The sequence below is a fragment of the Ips typographus genome, linkage group LG7 (genome assembly GCF_016097725.1).
Source record: "Ips typographus isolate SLU linkage group LG7, UJ_Ityp_2.0, whole genome shotgun sequence".
Classification (NCBI taxonomy): domain Eukaryota; kingdom Metazoa; phylum Arthropoda; class Insecta; order Coleoptera; family Curculionidae; genus Ips; species Ips typographus.
In genome coordinates, this window is record NC_138428.1 from 1,240,716 (window position 1) to 1,263,209 (window position 22,494).

The following is a 22,494-nucleotide window of genomic DNA, read 5'->3' on the forward strand; positions in this document are numbered from 1 at the left end:
AGTAGGTTTTAAAGGTAATTTTGCCTCTGACTGTCTTTCTGCTAATTGTAACGTTTGACACCGCTTTTCATCCTGACTGTACTAAGTATTGTAATGTTTTTTTATGTCATTAGATAGGAAATTTAATGAGGATTCCGAAAATATGCTTAAAATTGTCATTTTCTCACTCCAAGTAGGTTTTACAAGTAATTTTGACTTTGACTGTTTTTTAAATCTGTCTTTCTGACAATTGAAATTTTGACACCGCTTTTCACCCTGACTGTACTAAGTATTGTAGTGTTTTTTCATGTTGTTAGATAGGAAATTTAATGAGGATTCCAAAAATGTTCTTAAAACTGTGATTTTCTCACTTCAAGTAGGTTTTACAGATGATTTTGTCTCTGACTGTTTTTTAAAACTGTTTTCCTGGCAACTGAAACTTTTGACAACGCTTTTCACCCTGACTGTACTAAGTATTGTAGTGTTTTTTCATGTCATTAGATAGGAAATTTAATGAGGATTCCAGAAATGTTCTTAAAACTGTTATTTTCTCACTCCAGAAGGTTTTACAGGTGATTTTATCTCTCGCTGTCTTTCTGGCAATTGAAACTTTTGACAACGATTTTCCCCCTGACTGTACTAAAGATTGTAGTGTTTTTTTTATGTCATTAGATAGGAAATTTAATGAGGATTTCAAAAATGTGCTTAAAAACATGTTTAACCCACTCCAAGCAGGTTTTTCGGGCGATTTTGTTCCTGACTGTTCAAATTTTAGATCACAATTTCACTGATTTGAAAATTTTACCACACCAATTTTTGCCAAATAACTCGGAAACGGTGAGAGTTACGAAAAATTTGCAAAAGGTCAAAAATCTTTCTTATCAAGTCTTTAATCGAACATCGTAACTTTGCAGAACCGTTACTACTGCTAATATACAGGGTGTACAGGAAAAGTATGGTGGTTTCCTGTTTTTGGTCACCCTGTACGCATTTTTTCAGATAGAATTTTTTCCTCAACACAACTGAAAAGAGGAGCTCGAGACGGTTTGTTTGAGTGGTCCAACCTCCACAAACTTTGAAAAATAACCGAGATATAGGGTGTGCAAATTTTATGGTGTCTGTGTTTTCCATAGTAACGTCTTACGTAATATCTGTTAAAGTCTGAAACTTTGACTAATTTAGCTTTGTTTTTATGCAAATAAATTGGAAAAAGTTGAGTTAATTAAAGGAGTCGAACTAGACTGGATGAGAATGCAAATCACGTTGCCTGGCAAACAACTGAAAAATGTCAAGCTAGTAAATAACACCTAATTACGTCGAGCAGACTTCCAAAGCGACAAAATCGAACTCCTGTAACGAGTTTATCATTGTCATATAGAGAGAGGATCGGACAGGATGGGCAGAGGAGGGAGCTCTGGAAGTTTGCGGGCTGCATTTCAAATAGGGGACCGTCAATATGGACAGCTTTTGGAACAACACCCGGTAGTGTGCATGTGCATTATTACGCTTTATTCCGGATTTACAGGCTGACACTTTCGATATCCCATGACTGAAATTGCCGTCTAAAGTTTGACTTGTTTGCGTCTTGTTACGTCGACTTCTATCGCGGAAATTTGAACTGTTTGCCGTCTACAACAAAAGGAGGTTTCTATTTGAAAATAGTTAGTTAGGCAACGTTGCCTGACTGTCACAATGAAAAGGACAGATTGTCCATTTTATCAAATCTGACAGCTGTAGCAGGAAATCGTTACTTTTACTAAATTTCCCCATTTTCCATATCTCCGAAATCTCTATTAGGTCAATGTGGGCCTTGCCTTTTTTCGGAGAGGTGTTTGCGAAACAGTGACGTACGGTAATTTAAGTGACATGTCTCTGGTAAGCGTCGAGCAAATATTTGCTCTAATCCGGACCACTTACAACTTGTCTTGGAAGGGGAGTTGTGGCATCCATTAACGATGTTGTAATTTGAACCCGACCGGATGTTCGGATACAATAAACGGTCTGTCATCAGTCATGTTCAAGCCAGTTATGAAGAAAATTGCACAAACGTGTTAGTCATGTACGAATAAATTATGAAAACTTTTTTTTTAAATAGTTCATCAAAAAATTTAAAATAAATAATTAATCATAGTCAGAGACAAAATCACCTGTAAAACTTACTTGGAGTGAGAAAATGACAGTTTTAAGAACATTTTTGGAATCCTCATTAAATTTCCTATCTAATGACATGAAAAACACTGCAATATTCAGTACAGTCAGGGAGATTATGGTTTCAAAATTTTCAGTTGCCAGAAAGACAGTTTTAAAAAACAGTCAGAGACAAAATTACCTGTAAAACCTACTTGGAGTGAGAAAATGACAGTTTTAAGAACATTTTTGGAATCCTCATTAAATTTCCTATCTAATGACATAAAAAAACACTACAATACTTAGTACAGTCAGGGTGAAAAGCGTTGTCAAAAGTTTAAGTTGCCAGAAAGACTGCGGCTGTCAAATTTGATCAGAATTAAATTTCCTTGTCCGCCTAACATAACTGAAAAGAATTCGATTGTCACTTTTTCATATCTTGTTGAAACTTTCGGGTCGGAAAAACTTTGTAACGCACACGCAGATGTCGCCGAAATGAATTTCCAATTTGAGGCGAAATTTACAATTCCCAGGTTCAAATTTGCATAATTATTTGTGTTAACATAATACAGTCCCCTTCAAACTTATCACTTTTTCATCATTTTTCCAAAAGTTGTCCCTTTCAATTCCCAGAGAGGTTGGTTAGGGACAATCCCTAAACAATGGCTTTCGTTATTCCTCAACATCCCATTATAAATAAAACAACATGTAAACCAGCCCAGAATGCTGGCATCTTCGTCATGAATTATTCCCTCGTACAAATTATTGAAGGGGGACCGAAATCAGTAGGAATAGAAAATTTGGGACACCGCTTTTCCCTAAATTCAGTTTTTCCCTAAATACATAAAAAAATAAGCAATTTTTTGTTACAACTGCCAGACTGTAAAATATTCCGAACTTCTGAGAGTCCAAATGATTAGTCTAAAATTGTTATTTCCTACTAGAAATCGGTTTTTCAAACTGTAATCCATTTTTGAGCGTCCGAAACTGGATTTTAAGTACCAAAAATAGTTTGTAAATTAAGACAAAGATTGTAGTGCATAAAACTCATTTTTTCCCACTAAAAATTGTTTTAAAGTTGACTTTTAAGGCTGAAAATGACTTTGCTAAGACTAATAAGAGACCAAAAGTCTATTTTCAAGACTTTAATTGGTGGGTAAGTCAATTTTCTGGACTGAAACAAGTCTACAATTCAATTAAAAGTTAGTCTTTAAGTAAATTTTTGTAAACCTAATGTTAATATTCTGTATTTAAGACTATTTTCAAGACTAAACTATTAAATTTTGTCTCCGAATTATGAAAACTTATTTCAAATTGAAATTTTAAGCTTCTGATGTCACTTATTGGTGTCCAAATTAATTTTTAAGGTTTAAATGTGTGAATTTCTAGTCAAAAATTCTAGAAAAAGTAGTTTTTCATGTCTACACTATGACGACTGACTACAAAGACAGTTTTTAAGCCTCTCAAGTCAATATTTTCAGTTTCCAAGTCAATTTTTAAGTCTAAAGTCTTTAAATTTGTCTGTAGACTATGAAAACTGGCTACCAAGACATTTTTTAAGCTTCTTAAGTCAATTTTGACTGTTTCCAGGACAATTGTTAAGACTAAAGTCTTTCAATTTGTCTGAAAAGTATGAAAAATGGTTACTCAGACAAATTTTGAGCTTCTTAAGTCACTTTTTAGCATTTCCAGGACAATTTTTAAGTCTAAAGTGTTTCAATTTGTCTGAAAACTATGAAAACTATCTACAAAGACAATTTTTAAGCCTCTCAGCCTCGTGAGTGAGTCTGGTAAGAGTGATAAGGTTAGTTTTTTGAATTTTACAACTTGAAAACTTAAAAAAGTGTTCTTTTGATTTTAACTTTCATTTTTTAATTTTTCTTTAATCTTGGATGTTTTTTTCTACTTCTGGTAATTCCAGTCCTGCATTTAGCTTTTCTTTAAGGACATTAACAACAGGACATAAACAACAGTTTCTGTATTTTTTTGGGTTAATTTAAAACCTTTTTTGTCTCTTATTTAGTGTGCTTTTTTTGTAAATTATTTAACAGTTACCCATTAGCTTGGTAAAAACCGTTTAAACTACAGGACAATCAAGTTACATAACTGATGGGGATACGATACACACCTTTTTTATTTTTTCCCCGTTAATTAACCGGACAACTTTCCAAACATCCCAACTACTAAACAATCGAAAAGAAATCAATCCCGTTAGCGAAATGGGCCAACTTCTGGCAGTGACAGCGCGGTATAAATCAGTCAGAACGGTTTGATTTGAAAAGTTCGGCAAGAACCCCCGCGGGGGGAAAACTCCAACCTCAAACAGTTTCAGCTATGTACTTAATTATTTCCCCCCTCACTGCGATTGGAGGAATGCACTCAAGTTTGAGTGGGGGGGGAGGAAAGTGGTCTGGTGACGACAAGCAACGTCTTTGAACGACTTACTGTCTCATTATGCAAACATTCGCAATCACATGGTTTGCCACAACGGAATTATTTGTGAGTGTGTGTACGGCTTTATTGTTTGCCTCGAATGGTAATTAACATTTTGCCAGATCTAAACGAAACCACAGATTTGGATGCGGTTTGGACTGTCATTGAGTTTGATTTATTCTTTTTTGGCTGACGGGAAAAAGTCTGATTTAAATGCCCCGCCACTGTACTATACAGGGTGGAAAAGAAATTTTCAAGTAGTTTGTTTTAACACCAGGAAGTGTTGCTTAGGTCAATATTTCGGGACGTTTTTGACCGTTTCCCAATTAACATTCTGTGACTTAAAAAGTCTTACCAAATATGGGACTTGTACCTGAAAAGTACTCAGATTATGCTGAACATACAACGGCATTTGAATGATAGATACAGACCTGCTGCGCTTTCTTGTAGTATTTGATGTAAAACTTGTTTTTGAGATTTATGTTAGTTATTTTGACAATGGTCACGTGACCGTCTAGCTAAATATTGTTCTACAATCACGTGACAACTGTCACTAACGTCAAAACTGTCAAACCGTGCTCAGAAGTTGAAAAAATCAGGGTTTAGAAACGGTTTCTTGCAGTATTTGATATAAAACGTGTTTCTGAGAATTATGACAGTTATTTTGACAATTATCACGTGACGTGTAACTAAATAGTCTTCTGAAATCACGTGACAACTGTCACTAACGTCAAAACTGTCAAACGGAGCTCTAAAGTTACAAAAATCACGGTTTAGAAACGGTTTCTTGCAGTATTTGATATACAACGCGTTTCTGAGATTTACGACAGTTATTTTGACAATTATCACGTGACCGTCTAGCTAAATGGTGTTCTAAAATCACGTGACAACTGGCACTAACGTCGAAACTGTCAAACGGAGCTCTAAAGTTACAAAAATCACGGTTTAGAAATGGTTTCTTGCAGTATTTGATATACAACCCGTTTCTGAGATTTATGTCAGTTATTTTGCCAATTGTCACGTGACCGTCTAGCTAAATAGTGTTCTATAATCACGTGACAACTGTCACTAACGTTAAAACTGTCAAACGGTGCTCAAAAGTTGCAAAAATCAGGGCTTAGAAACGGCTTCTTGCAGTATTCGATATAAAGAGTTGTTTGAGATTTATGATTTTGACAATGGTCACGTGACTGTTTAGCTAAATTATCATAGTAACATAATTTTAGTTTTTTCTGTGATGTGATGTCATGAAATTTTTTCAATTTTTTTAAATAGAACACCCTGTATATATTTTTTTACGTTTAGGCAACTAAACCTGTATAAGGTCCAAATTTGCGTCAAACGAATTTTGATGGGGATGGGGCATTTTGTATAGAAAAGGCTATTAGTTATAAATCAATAGCCTTTAACTAATATAAATATTAGTTATTTAATCAAAACATTTAAGTATTAATAGTTTTTGAAAAAGATGTCTAAAAAAATTAAACTAGAAGGCCTAAAGGAAGATAAATTTTGAATTAATGGTAAAAGTGTGTATCATACTCGTATAAATTATGCGCATTAAATTATGTGTGGAGCTTTCATCTAGTACTTGAACGTAGACCGCAAAATTGAATAAACCTGTTCGAGACAAGGCAGCCCGACGAAAAATTTAATCGAAGTTATTCGAGAGACCAGAAAGAAAAAGACTCGCAAGTACTTGAAGAATGTGGCATGAGAGTGACGTCGCATTTAATTGCCTTTCAGCGGCCGCCATTGGTTGAAAAGGGCTCTTTGAAGGGTCTTTTTGTGGCGATAATATGTCGCCCCCTCCCACCCTCCCAGCCACCTTCAAGCGTTAAAAGACTCCTTTGGGGAGTTTTACAACTTGCGGGTGCAAGATTCCCCAACCGGACCATTTATTTGGTCGGTTTTTGGACTGACCTACATTAAGTACATAAACTGGTTAGTTACGTAGAAACATGCAGTTTCATTAGGAAGTGCGCCGAATATATGGGACTCGGAGGAAATTAGGAGCAAACAGCAAAAACGAGTTAACTTTCGAAACAATTAAGTATCATTTTAGTACCCGCGGGAAAGAGTGGAAAACAAATACGGCAATAGATCATTTGGCCACTCGAATTCCGAAGAAGCTCTCGAATGCAGAAATAATAGTAAAACTTGCCGGGCCGAAACGGCGTAACGGGTATAAAGTACACCTGCTTCGGGTTTTACGATTCGAGACATTTTTCTTGTCGCCATCAAAAAGCTCCTTAAAATCGTTCTCCGGCAAAGAAACAAATAAATTATGGACGACCTTTCCTACTGAAACCAGAAAACCATGTTTAATTGAAATCAAACGTAAAAATCCGGCTAGAAGGACCATATGATCTGTCATATTGGCTTTTTACTGATGGAAAAAACTTTTGCTTTAATGCACTCTAACTGCCTTTATACGTGCAAAAAAGTGAAATTTTCAATTAGTCCCCAATTGACCCATACTTTTTTTGGTTTTGTTTTAACATAAGGAAGTGTGTTATTTAGGTCAATATCTCGGAACGTTTTCATCCCATGTCTGGAGAAATATTGATTTATCCTAAAAAAACGACAGGACTGAAGCTCAAATTGAGTTATGACAGCAGCTTTTTATGTGTCATTTTAGTTGGGTTTACTTCTAGTATTATCTGTGCAACCCCATGCAGTGTTGCCAAGTCAAAATATTTAATAATGGTAGAATAATCGGTCAAATAAAGGTAGGTAACGGTAGATCAAAACAATTTCATTCTATTTACATTATTAATCAATATCAAAATTATACATTAATCATTGATTCTTGCTATAAATAATACAAAAAATTGTTTTCTATGTTTTGACTTTAGTGACAGGTATCACGTGGTTTTAAAGGATAATTTAGTTAAACAGTCACGTGACCATTGTCAAAAGCATAAATTTCATACTCTTTTACAACTCTTTATATCGAAAACTGCAAGAAACCGTTTCTGAACCCTGATTTTTGCTACTTTAGAGCACAGTTTGACAGTTTTGACGTTAGTGACAGTTGTCACGTGATTGTAAAACACTATTTAGCTACACGGTCACGTGATAATTATCAAACTAACTGTCGTAAATCTCAGAAACGCGTTGTATATCAAATACTGCGAGAAAACGTTTCTAAACCCCTGATTTTTGCAACTTTAGAGCACAGTTTGACAGTTTTGATGTTAATGACAGTTGTCCCGTGATTGTAGAACCATATTTAGCTAGACGGTCACGTGACAATTGTCAAAATAACTGTCATAAATCTCACAAATTAGAAACAGCGCTGTAATTTACGCAAATGCTTGTACAAATGCATAGTTTCATACTAGTCCAGTATTTTAGTTTTTAAAAATCAAAAAACTAAATTTTCAAATATTAAAAAAATAAAGTGTGTATCGTATGAACGTAAATTATGAATTCATAAAATTTGAAATAGTAAAGTGTGTATCACAGTTTGTTAAGTTATGGAAATGGAATTTTTCAGTTTAAATTAAGTATTTTTGTTAGATTTTTTCTACCCTAGCGTTAATAGTGTAATTTCTGTACAATCCATTAAATTTGATTCATGATAAAACGTTCAGTTGAGTTATCTTACCCGTAGGGAGTATTTTATTAAAATTCCTTTAGGTTTTAGTGAAAAGTAATGTGAAACACACACTCCTCAGTTATGGAAATTCAAACTTTGAAGTAATACGATCTGCGTCACCCTTAAACTCTAAATGGATTCCGTCAACCTGAAGGTAAACGTAATTTGGCTCCATCTTTCGGCAAGCGTGTAATCCAATTTACTTGCCGTGTGCGGATTTAAATAAAAATTGTTTTTCTTATGACAATTCCACTCATGTACAAAAAATGCCATGTTTACGTCATCAAAACACGGTTTGCTATCCGGCTAATAAGGAAGGAAGAGAGTTTGCAAGTGGATAAAAAAATCGGATAAATTTTGCTGTTGATTTCATCGTTTCCACGGATTTTCACTACACTTCTATTGTTGCAATGTCTCACCTTGATATTTTTGCTGTCAATTTTGATTTTTGTTCGTATTGTTTTGGTGGTGGCTCGCTTCGGATAGAGTTCTAGTGCAGAAAATCAAAAGAACCAGAAAAATGTTTTCCTACCAGTACAAGGAAGTCGCAGTCTTATTATTGATTATATTCATGGAATTGTCTTATCAAATACCATTCGAGCTCAGATTTTGAACAAGATAATTTTTCCGCTTGTCTTCTCATACTTTCTTTATGGTACAAAACTCAACCTGTTTTGGCAAATTACACAGACAAGCACAAAAATTATCCGGCAAAATCTGAGCTCTTATGGTATTGCCCCCAAAAATTGTGTGATTTTTATTAATCGTGAGTGATTTTCCAATAGTTTGGAGAATGATAGGAGTAAACCGATTATTTAGTTGACGCCCGGACCGTGAGATAGAGGAAAGAAAAGCGGACCCTTTTGACAGTGAACGAATCGTACGAAATTTGTCTTCCTTTTCGGACTATTTGACGGACAATCCGGTCCGGCAACGTGCGATTAATCCCTTCCATCCTTTGACGTTTGAGGATGATTGAAAAGCGTCTCTCCTTTCTCCCCGCCCCCTCCCGCACTCAAAATAATTGATTGTTTCTAAATTACAGTGGCGGAAACGCGAACAATCTTCCCCGAGAGAAACTCCGTCGGGATTGATAAAGTCATGTTATTTATTATCTTAGTCCGCCATTTTGTATTGTGTTTCCTCGTCGTCGAGTACGTTAGCTTTTGTCCCGGCCCCGGGGAACGCTTTATTCTCCACACGTAAAACTACAGTAAATTACACATTTTTTATTTTTTTGTTTGGTTCATAAAAAGTTTACGGCACTCGATGATGACACACGTATTGGCCAGTTGCCGCAATGAAAAGTTTTACTTTTTACTCAAAGCAATACGTATGTAGCTCAGTGTTCAGTTACTCTTGGCCTTTGTCAAATTGACCTTATTTGTAGTAGTAACCGGCCGTTACATTTAAAAGTAGAATACAATTTTTAGCTGAGATATTTTGGTGTACACACTCGGAAGTAATTCGAGGTATTATGAGGCATTTTCCCATTATTACCAAGCATTTTCAGGTATTACAAGGCTTTTACGAGATATTTTTACGGCATTTGAGAGTATTTTGAGGCATTGTCTGTACATTTCAAAATATTATGTGATATTTTAAAGAAAACATTACAGTAGACAATATAGTGTATCAATACAACAAAATTGACTGAAAATTGAATAGAACAACAGCATAGGCACATGAAATTATTATAATATTTTACCGATTTTTCAACGTTTAAACTACATTTTTAAGGTCACGTGACAGGTATTTTTGACAGGTGTCAGTTGGCTTTGACAATGTTGCAAGCTCAAAATTGCACTATCAACGTCACGTAAAGTGTATTTTACAATTTCAGTTTTCAGAACTGTCTAAATTTAATTTACCAAATTTTTAAATTTTAAACCACCATTTAAAGGTCACGTGATTAATTTTGACAGATGTCAACTGGTTTTTACAGTGTTGCAAGCTCTAAAATTGCATAATCAAAGTCACATGTTGTGTCTCTTGCAATTGCAGCTTGTACAACTGTCTTAAAGTAGTCTAAATTTAATTTACTAAATTTTCAACGTAAAACTACATTTTAAAAGCCACGTGACGGTTTTTGACACGTGTCAGTTGGCTTTACCAGTGTTGCAAGCTTTAAAATAGCATAATCAGTGTCACGTGATGTGTCTCTTGCAATTTCAGCTTATACAACTGTCTAAAATAGTCTAAATATAATCAACCAAATTTTTTTACTTTTAAACCCAATTTTAAAGATCACGTGACGGTTTTTGACAGGTATCAACTAGTTTTTACAGTGTTGCAAGCTCTAAAATTGCACAATCAAAGTCACATGATGTGTCTATTGCAAGTCCAGCTTTTAGAACTGTTCAAATTTAATTTACCAAATTTTTAAATTTCAAACCACCATTTAAAGGTCACGTGACTAATTTTGACAGGTATCAACTGGTTTTTACAGTGTTGCAAGCTCTAAAATTACATAATCAAAGTCACGTGATGTGTCTTTTGCAATTGCAGCTTGTACAACTGTCTAAAGTAGTCTAAATGTAATTATCCAAATTTTCAACGTAAAACTACATTTTAAAAGCCACGTGACGGTTTTTGACAGGTGACAACTGACTTTTACAGTGTTGCAAGCTCTAAAATTGCATAATCAAAGTCACGTGATGTGTCTCTTGCAATTTCAGCTTTTAGAACTGGCCAAATTTGATTTACTACATTTTTAACGTATAAACTACATTTTAAAACCACGTGACGGTTTTTGACAGGTGTCAACTGGTTTTTACAGTGTTGCCAAGTTCTAAAATTGCATAATCAAAGTCACGTGATGTGTCTTTTGCAATTTCAGCTTTTACAACCGTCTATAGTAATTCAAATTTACTTTACCAAATTTTTAAATTTTAAACCTCATTTTAAAGGTCACGTGATTAATTTTGACAGTTGTCAACTGGTTTTTACAGTGTTGCAAGCTCTAAAAATTGCATAATCAAAGTCACGTGATGTGTCTATTGCAATTTTAGCTTTTACAACTGTCTAAAGTAGTCTAAATTTAATTTACTAACTTTTCAACGTATAAACTACATTTTAAAAGTCACGTGACTAATTTTGACAGATGTCAACTGGCTTTTACAGTGTTGCAAGCTCTAAAATTGCATAATCAAAGTCACATGATGCGTCTCTTGCAATTTCAGCTTTTAGAACTGGCCAAATTTGATTTACTACATTTTTAACGTATAAACTACATTTTAAAACCACGTGACGGTTTTTGACAGGTGTCAACTGGTTTTTACAGTGTTGCCAAGTTCTAAAATTGCATAATCAAAGTCACGTGATGTGTCTTTTGCAATTTCAGCTTTTACAACCGTCTATAGTAATTCAAATTTACTTTACCAAATTTTTAAATTTTAAACCTCATTTTAAAGGTCACGTGATTAATTTTGACAGTTGTCAACTGGTTTTTACAGTGTTGCAAGCTCTAAAAATTGCATAATCAAAGTCACGTGATGTGTCTATTGCAATTTTAGCTTTTACAACTGTCTAAAGTAGTCTAAATTTAATTTACTAACTTTTCAACGTATAAACTACATTTTAAAGGTCACGTGACTAATTTTGACAGATGTCAACTGGTTTTTACAGTGTTGCAACCTCTAAAATAACATAATCAAAGTCACATGATGCGTCTCTTGCAATTTCAGCTTTTACAACTGTCTAAATTAATTTACCAAATTTTTCAATTTTAAACCACATTTTAAAAGTCACGTGACTAATTTTGACAGATGTCAACTGACTTTTACAGTGTTGCAAGAACATGCAGATAACTTTAAGGGTGGATTTCATCAAGTTTTATCATTACCTCAATATCAGGGTACTTATAACTAAATTTAAGAATGCCACAAATGTGTAAACATTTGAAGGTATCCTGAGGTAAATAATTTAAAGGCATTTTGAGCTATTTCAAAGCAGTTTGAGGCATTTTAAAGGCATTTCCAGGTATTTTGTATGCAAAAATGCATTTGAGCATTCAATTGGTCAGTTTCATTGTGTTGCTTTAGTAACTGACTGTAATATTACATTTCTGGCAAATTTCTAACCCAGAATTGTCACCACCAGTTTTAATATCAATATTGCAAAACATTAAGTAAACTGGAGATATTGATGGTGAATGTTTAGAAAACTCATCTTCTTCGTAGATTTCTGTCAACCATCTGCAGAAAGTTGCACGTCTAGTAACCGTATTCGTTTCGAATATTAAAAAAACTTCTGTCCACGAAAGAAAAAGGAAATTGCACTGTTCCCTTAAACAAATTCCCCAAGACGAGCGATTCTAACCCCAACTGGTAGACGACACAAGCCATTTTCCCGGTGCAAATCCCAGTACGGCCGTATTTTTGCCATTTTCCCGGTCCGGTTCCCTTGGGGACATCCTCCCCGTTTCAGCCACGTTTCCAAAAAGGAGGGAAAGTGCATATAAAGGACACATTAGACAGTTTTAGTCTCTCTTGTCCTCAAATTTGTACGTTTTAACAATGCAGATGGGGAAGAAATTTTAGTTTTCGAATAAAATGTGCGTAATGTGGAAAATCAAAGTTTTTTTGTGGGTCAAAGGGGTTTGAAGGGAATCAACAACAATTTTGGGCAGACAAGCCTAATCCCCAGATTAGATCGAAAAGGGAGGCCCGGATCAGCGGCATGCGGTCTAAAGGCGATAAATCTTTCGCAGCAGGAAGAAAAACTCCGGGAAGCAAATTCCATTCTCCCATCCCTTTGAGGGTTGAAAACGAAAAACAATCTTTCGACAGCTTAAAACCCTTTTCTGGGCACACCGTGACCGAATTCTCCCAAACATAACTTTGATAATTGAATTAGTAAAGTCGGCGGCGTAACGAAAAGCCTCCTCGGCCCATCTCGATTAGATTGGTCGCTTTTAAAAGAAAAAAGTGGATTATCTTCGGACTGAAAACTACACACATCGCAAACGAATTAGCCAGACCGTCTGCGGGTCAAAACGTAAATCAATTCCGAAGTCCGGAGAGCTGTTAGCGTTTGGACTCTCGCTTGTTCTATTAGCGGCAAACTCGATTCGAAACGAAACTAGCCGGCTCGGACGTGAGTTAAGGGCGCAATTACGACTCTATCTATCATATCCGAATGCCTAATTGGACCCTCTCGAAATTGGTTACCAACCGCAAAAACCTCAAACTGACAAAATACACTAATTAAGGTCACTTCTGTTTAACTATCATAATGTGTTTTTAAACTTAACCAACACCTTAACCATATTCTTTCGGTTTGTGATTTTGGATCCAAAAGACACGTGACATGCGTGTGATTTTGTATTAATGGTGCCATGTGACTTTAAAAAGATTAAATTATGACTCGAAAGAAGTCTAGTCTATCAAAAAAGTCCAATACGCAAGTCCCCTTTCAAAACAAAAGTAAAGTGTGTGTCATACTTACAAAAATTATGGAATCAAGGTTTTTTTTATATTTTGTAAAAATAAAGTGTGCAACATAATCCTTTGAATTATGAATTTTGAAAAAAGTAGAAAAATGTGTATCATCACTTTTTCAACAAATTTTATAAAATATCTCTAAAAGAGTGGGAAAGGGAGGTAATATTGTTTTCAACGACAGGATAAATCGATTATGTATTTCCCTCCCCATTGAACAATAATCCGGACACGTTCAATGGAATTAAAAACAAATTAAGGCAATCTCCTCTCATATTTCATAATTTTATATAACAAAAAGGTATTATATGAGGCCGAAACTCTATTTACGCTTTTTGTTTCTTATTTTCGCTCTTGACTTCCTCGTCACGTCCGTTGCACCGCTCAAAAAAAGTTATCATTTTTGGTGCTCCTCCCTACACGAATTTATCACCTTTTTCCAGACGTGTCGTTTCCAAACGTGCCAAAAGTCGACGTAAAATCGTGTGGAAACATTATTTTAATCAAAATTGTGTGAGAAAAGTCTCCAGTATTTGTGATTGGTCTGAATACAATTATTGGACAATATGGTAACCAGAATGCAATTTTCACTTTATTATTACTATTTGTTACAAAAGCAAATTAAATGCTTTATAGGGGATGAATTTTTACGAAAACATTCCACAGCACAAATCTCTCTCCCCCTCTTTATCCAGAAACGAATTAACCTCCCCCCCTTCCCCTCCTTTTGGAATGTCTATATTTACTTATCTTTTTTAATCTCCAACTCTCTTTGAAGAGCTCCAAAACGGGAATTTCGAGCAATTATTTAAAAAACGATCTGAGCTGAAATTAAACTTTTCGTTTACTCTAAACAATTTTAAGGAATCAGTGGGTATTAAATTAGTATTATTAATAAAATTAAAAAAGGTCTAAATTATATTATAAAAAAAAATTATTCTATCTACCATTGAAATATAAACTTTGGTAACTTGAATGAATTTTGGAATTTTACTTTTTTGACTGCCTCTAGCGGCGAAACCGTACAACTAATCAATCAACTTTATACGTCAATAAAAAGCTCATTTCGTTAGCTATTCATTGATATATAAAAGCTTATACAAAGTGTAGGAAATAAGGTAGTTATTGACGATTGAACGAAAAAATGCACCAAAAAAAGTCTTGGGAAGAAATGAGTCAACTTTGACGCCCTCTAGTGGCCAAACCGTTCAACCTATTAACCTCGTTGGGGTATTTTTAGAAAGCTCATTTCGTTAGTTATCCATTGATATATAAAAGTTTATACAAAGTGTAGGAAATAAGGTAGTTATTGACGATTAAACAAAAAAATGCACCAAAAAAAGTCTTGGGAAAAAATGAGTCAACTTTGACGCCCTCTAGCGGCCAAACCGTCTAACCTGTCAACCGAAATAGGGACATTTTTAGAAAGCTCATTTCATTGGCTATCCATTGACGTATAAAACTTTACCAAAAATAGTTCAATTAAGCGAGTTTTTAAGGATTAAACAAAAAGTGCTACAAATACACGTGTGTTATTTACGATTTAGTGACAGGATGCACCACAAAAATTCTTTGACAGGTTAAAGGCTAATTTGACTATAGAAAATTAGGAAAACACGGTCACGTGACTCGACCACGTCTTGAAAAACTGGACTTTCTGTCTTTTTTAAGAACTGATTTTTTGACCACCCTGTATTATGTTTTTTGACATTTTTCTGCACCCATTTCTAGAACAAACCTTGTCTAACCTGACAAAACACAAAAACCAAGTAAAAAAACCTAGTAAATATCTCAGAAACGGATACAGACAGGTATATGACATTAGTACACGAAATATGGCTAGAATTTGATGATAGAATACAAAAATGAAAATATATACAGGGTATCCCATACACTATTTTTAATTAAAAAAGGTTTTTTTTTAGACTCTCCAAATGTGATAATTCAGGAAGTTAGGCTAGGTTAGGTTAGGTTAATTATTAGGAATTACTGGGCATTACAAGAAATTAGTGGACATTACTGGCAAATTAGGAATTACCCTCTCCATTAAAAATAACTTTTTTTTTTTTGTTTTTTAGTGTATTGTTGTTCAAATTGAGCCAGTAAACCGGGAAAGGTGATTGTTTACCTTCTCGATTCAATAATTAATGGTTCAAGAACCGTTAACATGTGGCAACATAAATTTTATCGGTAAAATCTGACCCCTCCGGCGAGAAAGGGGAATCTTTCATTCTTCGACGAGATTACACCGATATTTATGGGCGACGTCGTAAAACTGGGGCAGAGAAACGGGCTGAGACAGTAAATTGGCCGAAATGGCACACTGCCCGCCAACAATTTTAATCTGCCCAAAAGTAAGCCGTTTGTTTTTCCCAGAGAGTTTAATTCTCTAGCGAGTGCATCCTTAAAAAATATCTTCTTTCGCCCGAAAAGCGAGGAAACTGCCCTCATCAATTATGCAGAACAAAGGGACTCGATTTCTCAATTCGCAAAATGAGCGGAAATTTAATAATTGCCAAGCTTATTCAACTCTGTCTTTGACGTTTGCTATTTCGACTGCTCGTACTTTAATCCATCTCAAAATATGTTTGTTTTCATAATTTATGAAAGTATGACACACATTTTACTTATGAAACTCATCTCAATTAATTTTGTTTTCATAATTTATGAAAGTATGACACACACTTTACTTATTTCATGATAAATTGAACCATCTCAAAATATTTTGTTTTCATAATTTTTGAAAGTATGATACACACTTTACTTATGAAACTCATCTCAAGATGTGTTTGTTTTCATAATTTCTGAAAGTATGACAAACGTTTTACTTATTCCATGACAAATTTAAGCATCTCAAAATATTTTGTTTTCATAATTTTTGAAAGTATGATACACACTTTACCTATAAAACTCATCTCAAAAGGTGTTTGTTTTCATAATTTACGAAAGTATGACACACATTTTACTTATTTCATGACAAATTGAAACAGCTATTAACCTTAACATGAGTGAATGTTGGTGCAGACCCTGAAATTGACCTCACATTCGATTTTCCGTGTACACGTTCGCATAAATCAGTCGGGCGAACAACGTTTTTCACTTCCAAATCGTTAGACTAAAACTATTTCCCGTTACCGCGCCAATCCTGATGATGACCGAGCAGAAACGTTCGATCCCCGCGATATAATAACATAATATAGTAATGGAGTTATAAAGCCGTAAAGCCACGCTTTATGACGGGGATAAAATAAAAACTCCCGAATCCCTTCTTCCGGGGATTTATGCTTCGGGATAAATTTTATTATTCGTCCGATTTTCTGTGTGTGTTGCTGGGGAGTTTTTTGACCTATTTGGCAACACTGCGCCCAGGCAATTAGATGATCGGCCAAGACAGTGTAGTAAATCGCCCATAAACTGAATAGAAGCGATAAATTTCGTGTTAACTCCATCAAAGCTTTAAAGGAAAAACATTGAAATGGTCGATTCTTGTTAGAAACTCTTAGTACCCGGATTTTAATGACACAAGTGCATGGTTCACCCTGTATTTCGCTGGGTTCAATTCTGTCATGGTCAGGAATTGATAAGCTTGAAACACCATTGACGTCTAATCTACAAGACTGAATAAACTGGCGGTATTGTTTTTGAGATGGCGGCATATTATACACGGGGAAAGCCTATTATTGACGATTAAAGCCCGATTTATCGGGGAGAAACGTCAATATACGTCACACAATGGCCTCGTTTTAATTCGATTGTGTGTGTGTGAGCGATTGTTAAACATAATATACTAGTCCAGGCCCGTATTAAGTGGAATGAACGTAAACCGAGATCTGTCGCCCTTCATATTTCCCCGAGTGTCTTTGGAGATGATTGAAAAGCACTCCCGTCGGATTTCCCTAGGGCAACGCCATTCGTCCTTCTTCGAAGACAAAATAACAATTGATTGTCTCTTAATTAAATTTGGGAACCGAACGGTCCCTTAATGTAGTTTATTTTGTGACAGAACGCAGTTCTCACTAAATTACATGAAAACATGACACTGACAACTGACAACTGTTTGTGTATTCTGTCCTATTATCTAACGAGTGAGGAAAGTGGTACTTTTTCGCACGAGACTCCAGTTGACACTTTTCGCATGTGTTAGCTTTTTGTTCGTTTAGCACCTTTCGCCTATTAATATAAACTCGTTTCCTTATTGCCTTTATTGTGCCATTTAAACGTATCGATTCGACTAGAGAGGGTTGTAAACGAGGGTTGACTGGGGGGGGGTGTACACCGAAAGTCTCAAGGATTAGCTCCGACGAGTCCTCCCATAATAAGCAGTAAGGGACGTAATGAGGTATATGCCGAACTAGGCTAGATTACAAACTCATTAGTTTTGCTAAATTGTGCGAACGGGGCCGTAAAGCGGCATAAATTCTTTTGTTTACGACCCTAGGATGAAGTAAACAACTGTTTTGTAGTTGAGTCGTTATTACGCCCGGGATTCTTTTGTCCACGATTTTATTAACTGAGCTGTTTTGCCCAAAAAATTGTTATTTTCTATTAATATGGAGGGACCTCCTCACTTTTACTACCTAGGGAGGAAAAGTGCCTGAAAATTGACAAACCTTGAACCTTCCTTTTCAGCCATTTATGTTGTATGCTGCTCTCTTGCACATAACATTGGTCGTAGATCAGTCAATTTTCAAGCTCTGACAGTTAAATTTTACATAAAACCAGTCAAAACACACCAAACTCACGTAAATATGAAAATTCTCGATGCATTTCCAGTTTTTCAAATCAATTTTCAAGCTCTGATAGTAAAATTTCACAGAAAACCAGTGGAAGAACGAGAAACTAGCTTGAAATGAACGTTATTCGTTAAATTGGCACTGTTTCAAGTCAAATTTCAAGCTCTGCTTAGAAATAATGCGAAAACAAGAAGACAATGCTAAGAAATTCAACAAAAAAGCAGTCAAAACTTGCTTAAACTTAAGTTGTTAGTGTTTTAAGGAATTTTTCAAGCTTTGACAGTCAAATTTAACAAAAAAACAGTCAAAAAACCTAAAAACTTGCTTATAGTTGAATCTTCAGCGTTTACAGTCAATTTTCAAGCTCTGACAGTTAAGTTTTACATAAAACTAGTCAAAACACTGCAAACTCACGTAAACATGAAAATCCTCAATGAATTTCCAGTTTTTCAAATCAATTTTCAAGCTCTGACAGTCAAGTTTAACAAGAAATCAGTCAAAAAACCTGAAAACTTGCTTACAGTTGAATTTTCAACGTTTAGAGTCAATTTTCAAGCTCTGACAGTAAAATTTTACATAAAACCAGTCAAAACACACCAAACTCACATAAACATGAAAATTCTTGACGCAAATAACTATTCTCAAAGTATCTATCATCAATCTGTTTCTGTAAAATCAAAACGTGACACGAAAAAAGTTAATTTCCAGTCAAATTAGGTTAGCTTTCTAGGTAGGTCAAAATTAAAAAAAAAAGATAGTCATAAAGTGAATTTCACATAAATGACTTAAGTAATTCCAAAGTTAACTTTATGTTGATTTTTTTTAAAATTTCTACATTGAATTATTGACAGTTAACATCAAAAATGACGTAGACACCTTTCTTGGTTCCTGCAAATATTGTAATTTTTGTGTATAATCTGGTTTTCCTTAATAAACTGTGTCAAGTCATCTTATGATGCTTTGTACAGTCTTTTTAAAGCAAATGAAGTTTAAATATGACATTTTACACTAAATTCTCAAAATCAAAAATGACGTACCATTTTTAGTTCTCGAAATATTAGCATTTCAATGTATAGTGATTGTTTTAGTGAAAACTTTACAAACTGCTTAGGAACCTAAAAATTTAACTGATACTACAGTGTTGCCTTTATAAATAAATCTGTAAACTGCAGCTGTTACGTTTAGAAAATTCGTGTCCTTCATCACTTTGAACTCACTTGATAACGCTATTAACTAAAACTGTGATAATCATTCCTAGTCACCTGGAAAACAGTGTATTTTGTGAAATTACTTTTCAATTGAACTACCTTTGAATTTTCTTTAGTTTTTCAATTGCCCTCTCTTGAAAAAAAATAAAGTGTGTGTCATACTCTCAAAAATTATGAAAAGATAGTTTGAATAATGATTTTGATTACATTTCACAAACCTTCTCACTATAGAAAGGAAATTTAAATTAATTTTCCTATTGCAACAATACTATAACGTGACTCTTTAGAAATCCCCCTTAATTTCTCCCTTAAACTAATGATGTCAAGATTCATTACCCTTCAAGACGTTGAAGCGGTCCTCAAAGTAGTTAACGCCGGTCTCTTATCAGGGTAAAACTAAACCCGTAAGCGGATATTGTACATGTTGACGATAACAAGACGATAAGGCACATTTTGCGTTTGATACAGCGTTGTTTTGTTCCCTTGCAGACATGTTACGAGATGGAGCGTTACCTGAAAGACGAGCCCAAAAATCAAACTTTCAAGAAAATCCCGGAAAATGCTAGATGCAGCTGGTACGAGGTGCGAAGCCTGGAAGACTTTACCGATCATCGGTTGGATGGTCTCAGCAGTTCCAGCTCGCCAATGTCCTGGGATGGGGCGCTGAGCTGCGCAGTTCTGGTCAAACAGGTCAGGACACGTTTTTTTTTCGAAATTTGAAGGTTAAAGTGAAATTTTTTTAGGAACCAATCGATGATGACGAGGAAGACGACGACGCCTACCACCAAACACCGGACACGTTGCAATTGCGGTTGGTCACCAGGAATCCAACCACGCTGACGCCACCTTCAAGTCCGGAATCAGGTCCTGGACATAGCAACGGTAAATTTATGTTTGTCGTAGTTTGTGATTGGTCAGTGCTGAGATTCACGCAAATAATGCGCACTAAACTAACTTTGACGCTCTCTAGTGGCCAAACCGCCAAACTAATTAGTCAAAATTGTCATATTTTTACAAAGTCCATTTCACTGGCTATCCATCGACGTATAAAAGTCCATACATTATGTGACAAATAAGATAGTTATTCACGATTGAATGGAAGGGTGCATGATTGAAATTAAAAAAAAAACTTAAATTTGACAAACCGTGTCACGTGATTCAAAAAAATATATTTGGCTAAAAGTTACAGGAATTCTTTTTATTTTAATTGAGCTATAAAATAGCTGTCAAAAGTCACGTGATACGTTGACACAAAAAACGATCAAAATGCCGGAAAAAAACTCGATTATTTGAAAAAATATGAAAAAAATTTAGAAGGAAGAAATTGTAGGAAATTTCCCTTTCTACAAAATTGCATTAGGGCACTTTTGCCCTAAAGGGCCTCCTTAGGGAGATATTCCCTCAAAAGTTCCATGGAGGGTGAACACCTTATATTTCCTGGTTTTGGTGAAACCAAGAAGAATTATGAAATTAAACTTTTGACTTAAATTTTTCAGGTAGTTCAAGTGCGGGCGAATTGGACGTGTGCAATTTAAGGCTGACCTCAGGAGGACACACGCGAAACACCATAGTGAGGTTGCGGGCCTCCGGCCTCACCCGATTCATCTCCATGGTACCACGCGCAAGTTCGGCCGGCGCAAACGCGCAAGCGTCCGCCAAAGCTAGGTCAGTGGCACCCTCTTTCGGGCTTCGAACGAATTGCAAAGTGTTTTGTGGGTTGCAGATTAGATCATTCCCCCGATTCCAAACGACGAATACACAAGTGCCAATTCCTCGGATGTAAGAAGGTGTATACGAAAAGTTCGCATCTGAAAGCTCACCAAAGAACGCACACGGGTAAGTCGTTTTTACATTAACCTTGACCCGTTTACGTAAGGGCGGACGCCCTCGTAAAAACAACAGCGAAGGGCAAACAAGAGAATGTTATTTGGGAGGGACGCCCCCCTTCGTCGTAAACTTTTGTTTGCATCCCCCTCCGTTCCCTTCTCATCGGTTCATTTGTTTTGGTACCTCCCGTTGTTTTGTCGTATTTTTTTCGGATTCAAGTTCAAATCTTACGCCCCCGCCTCGTTTCGGTCAGAAACAATATTTCCTCAGGGTTTGCCCAGGTGGAACTCTTCCCCGTGGGAGGTTTTCGTTTTTTCGACGTACGCTTCGAAGAACTTCAGAGAAGGGAAGTTTCTTAGCTTTAGGGGGTGATAAATCAAAAGGCAGTCGTACGAATGATCCTGGTAATGTAATGTCTTAAGTAATGTTTTAATGAAACACTGCTATTCAGGGAGTAAAATGGTCGCCTTTTACAAGAAGCATTACAACAGTTTTAACAATAATGGATGTTTTAAATTAGGCGCCCTTTTTTAAACCCGTCGCCCTTTATTGTCAAAGCAGATTCACCAGTCAAAGTTCAGTCAGTCTCACTTTAGAGTGTAGAAGTAAATCTGTCGAGAAATAATCTTTGGGCGACCGTTTTAAGAGAAAGGGCGACACTTCACACACAGTCAGGGTGAAAAGCGTTGTCAAAAGTTTCAGTTGCCAGAAAGACAGTCAGAGACAAAATCACCTGTAAAATTTACTTGGAGTGAGAAAATGATAGTTTTAAGAACATTTTTGGAATCCCCATTAAATTTACTATCAAATGACATAAAAAAACACTACAATACTTAGTGCAGTCAGGACGAAAAGCATTGTCAAATTTTCAGTTGCCAGAAAGACAGTTTTAAAAAACAGTCAGAGACAAAATCACCTGTAAAACCTACTTGGAGTGAGAAAATGACAATTTTAAGCACATTTTTGGAATCCCCATTAAATTTACTATCAAATGACATAAAAACACACTACAATATTTAGTACAGTCAGGATGAAAAGCGGTGTCAAAGTTTCAGTTGCCAAAAAGACAGTTTTAAAAAACAGTCAGAGACAAAATTACCTTTAAAACTGACTTGGAGTGAGAAAATTACAGTTTTAAGAAC

General features: G+C 35.5%; 1 protein-coding gene across 1 annotated transcript in view; it reads left to right on the forward strand.

Moving 5' to 3' along the window:
- The window catches only part of LOC145731457 (Krueppel-like factor 7), a 74,966-nt gene extending 53,570 nt beyond the window's left edge, over positions 1 to 21,396 (forward strand). The window contains exons 2-5 of the mRNA XM_081983258.1: positions 20,015 to 20,215; positions 20,269 to 20,407; positions 21,022 to 21,190; positions 21,249 to 21,396. Of these exons, the coding sequence (XP_081839384.1) occupies positions 20,015 to 20,215; positions 20,269 to 20,407; positions 21,022 to 21,190; positions 21,249 to 21,381 (642 nt within the window). The 3' untranslated portion in view covers positions 21,382 to 21,396. The remainder of the gene's footprint in view (positions 1 to 20,014; positions 20,216 to 20,268; positions 20,408 to 21,021; positions 21,191 to 21,248) is intronic.
- The last annotated feature ends 1,098 nt before the right edge of the window (positions 21,397 to 22,494 follow it).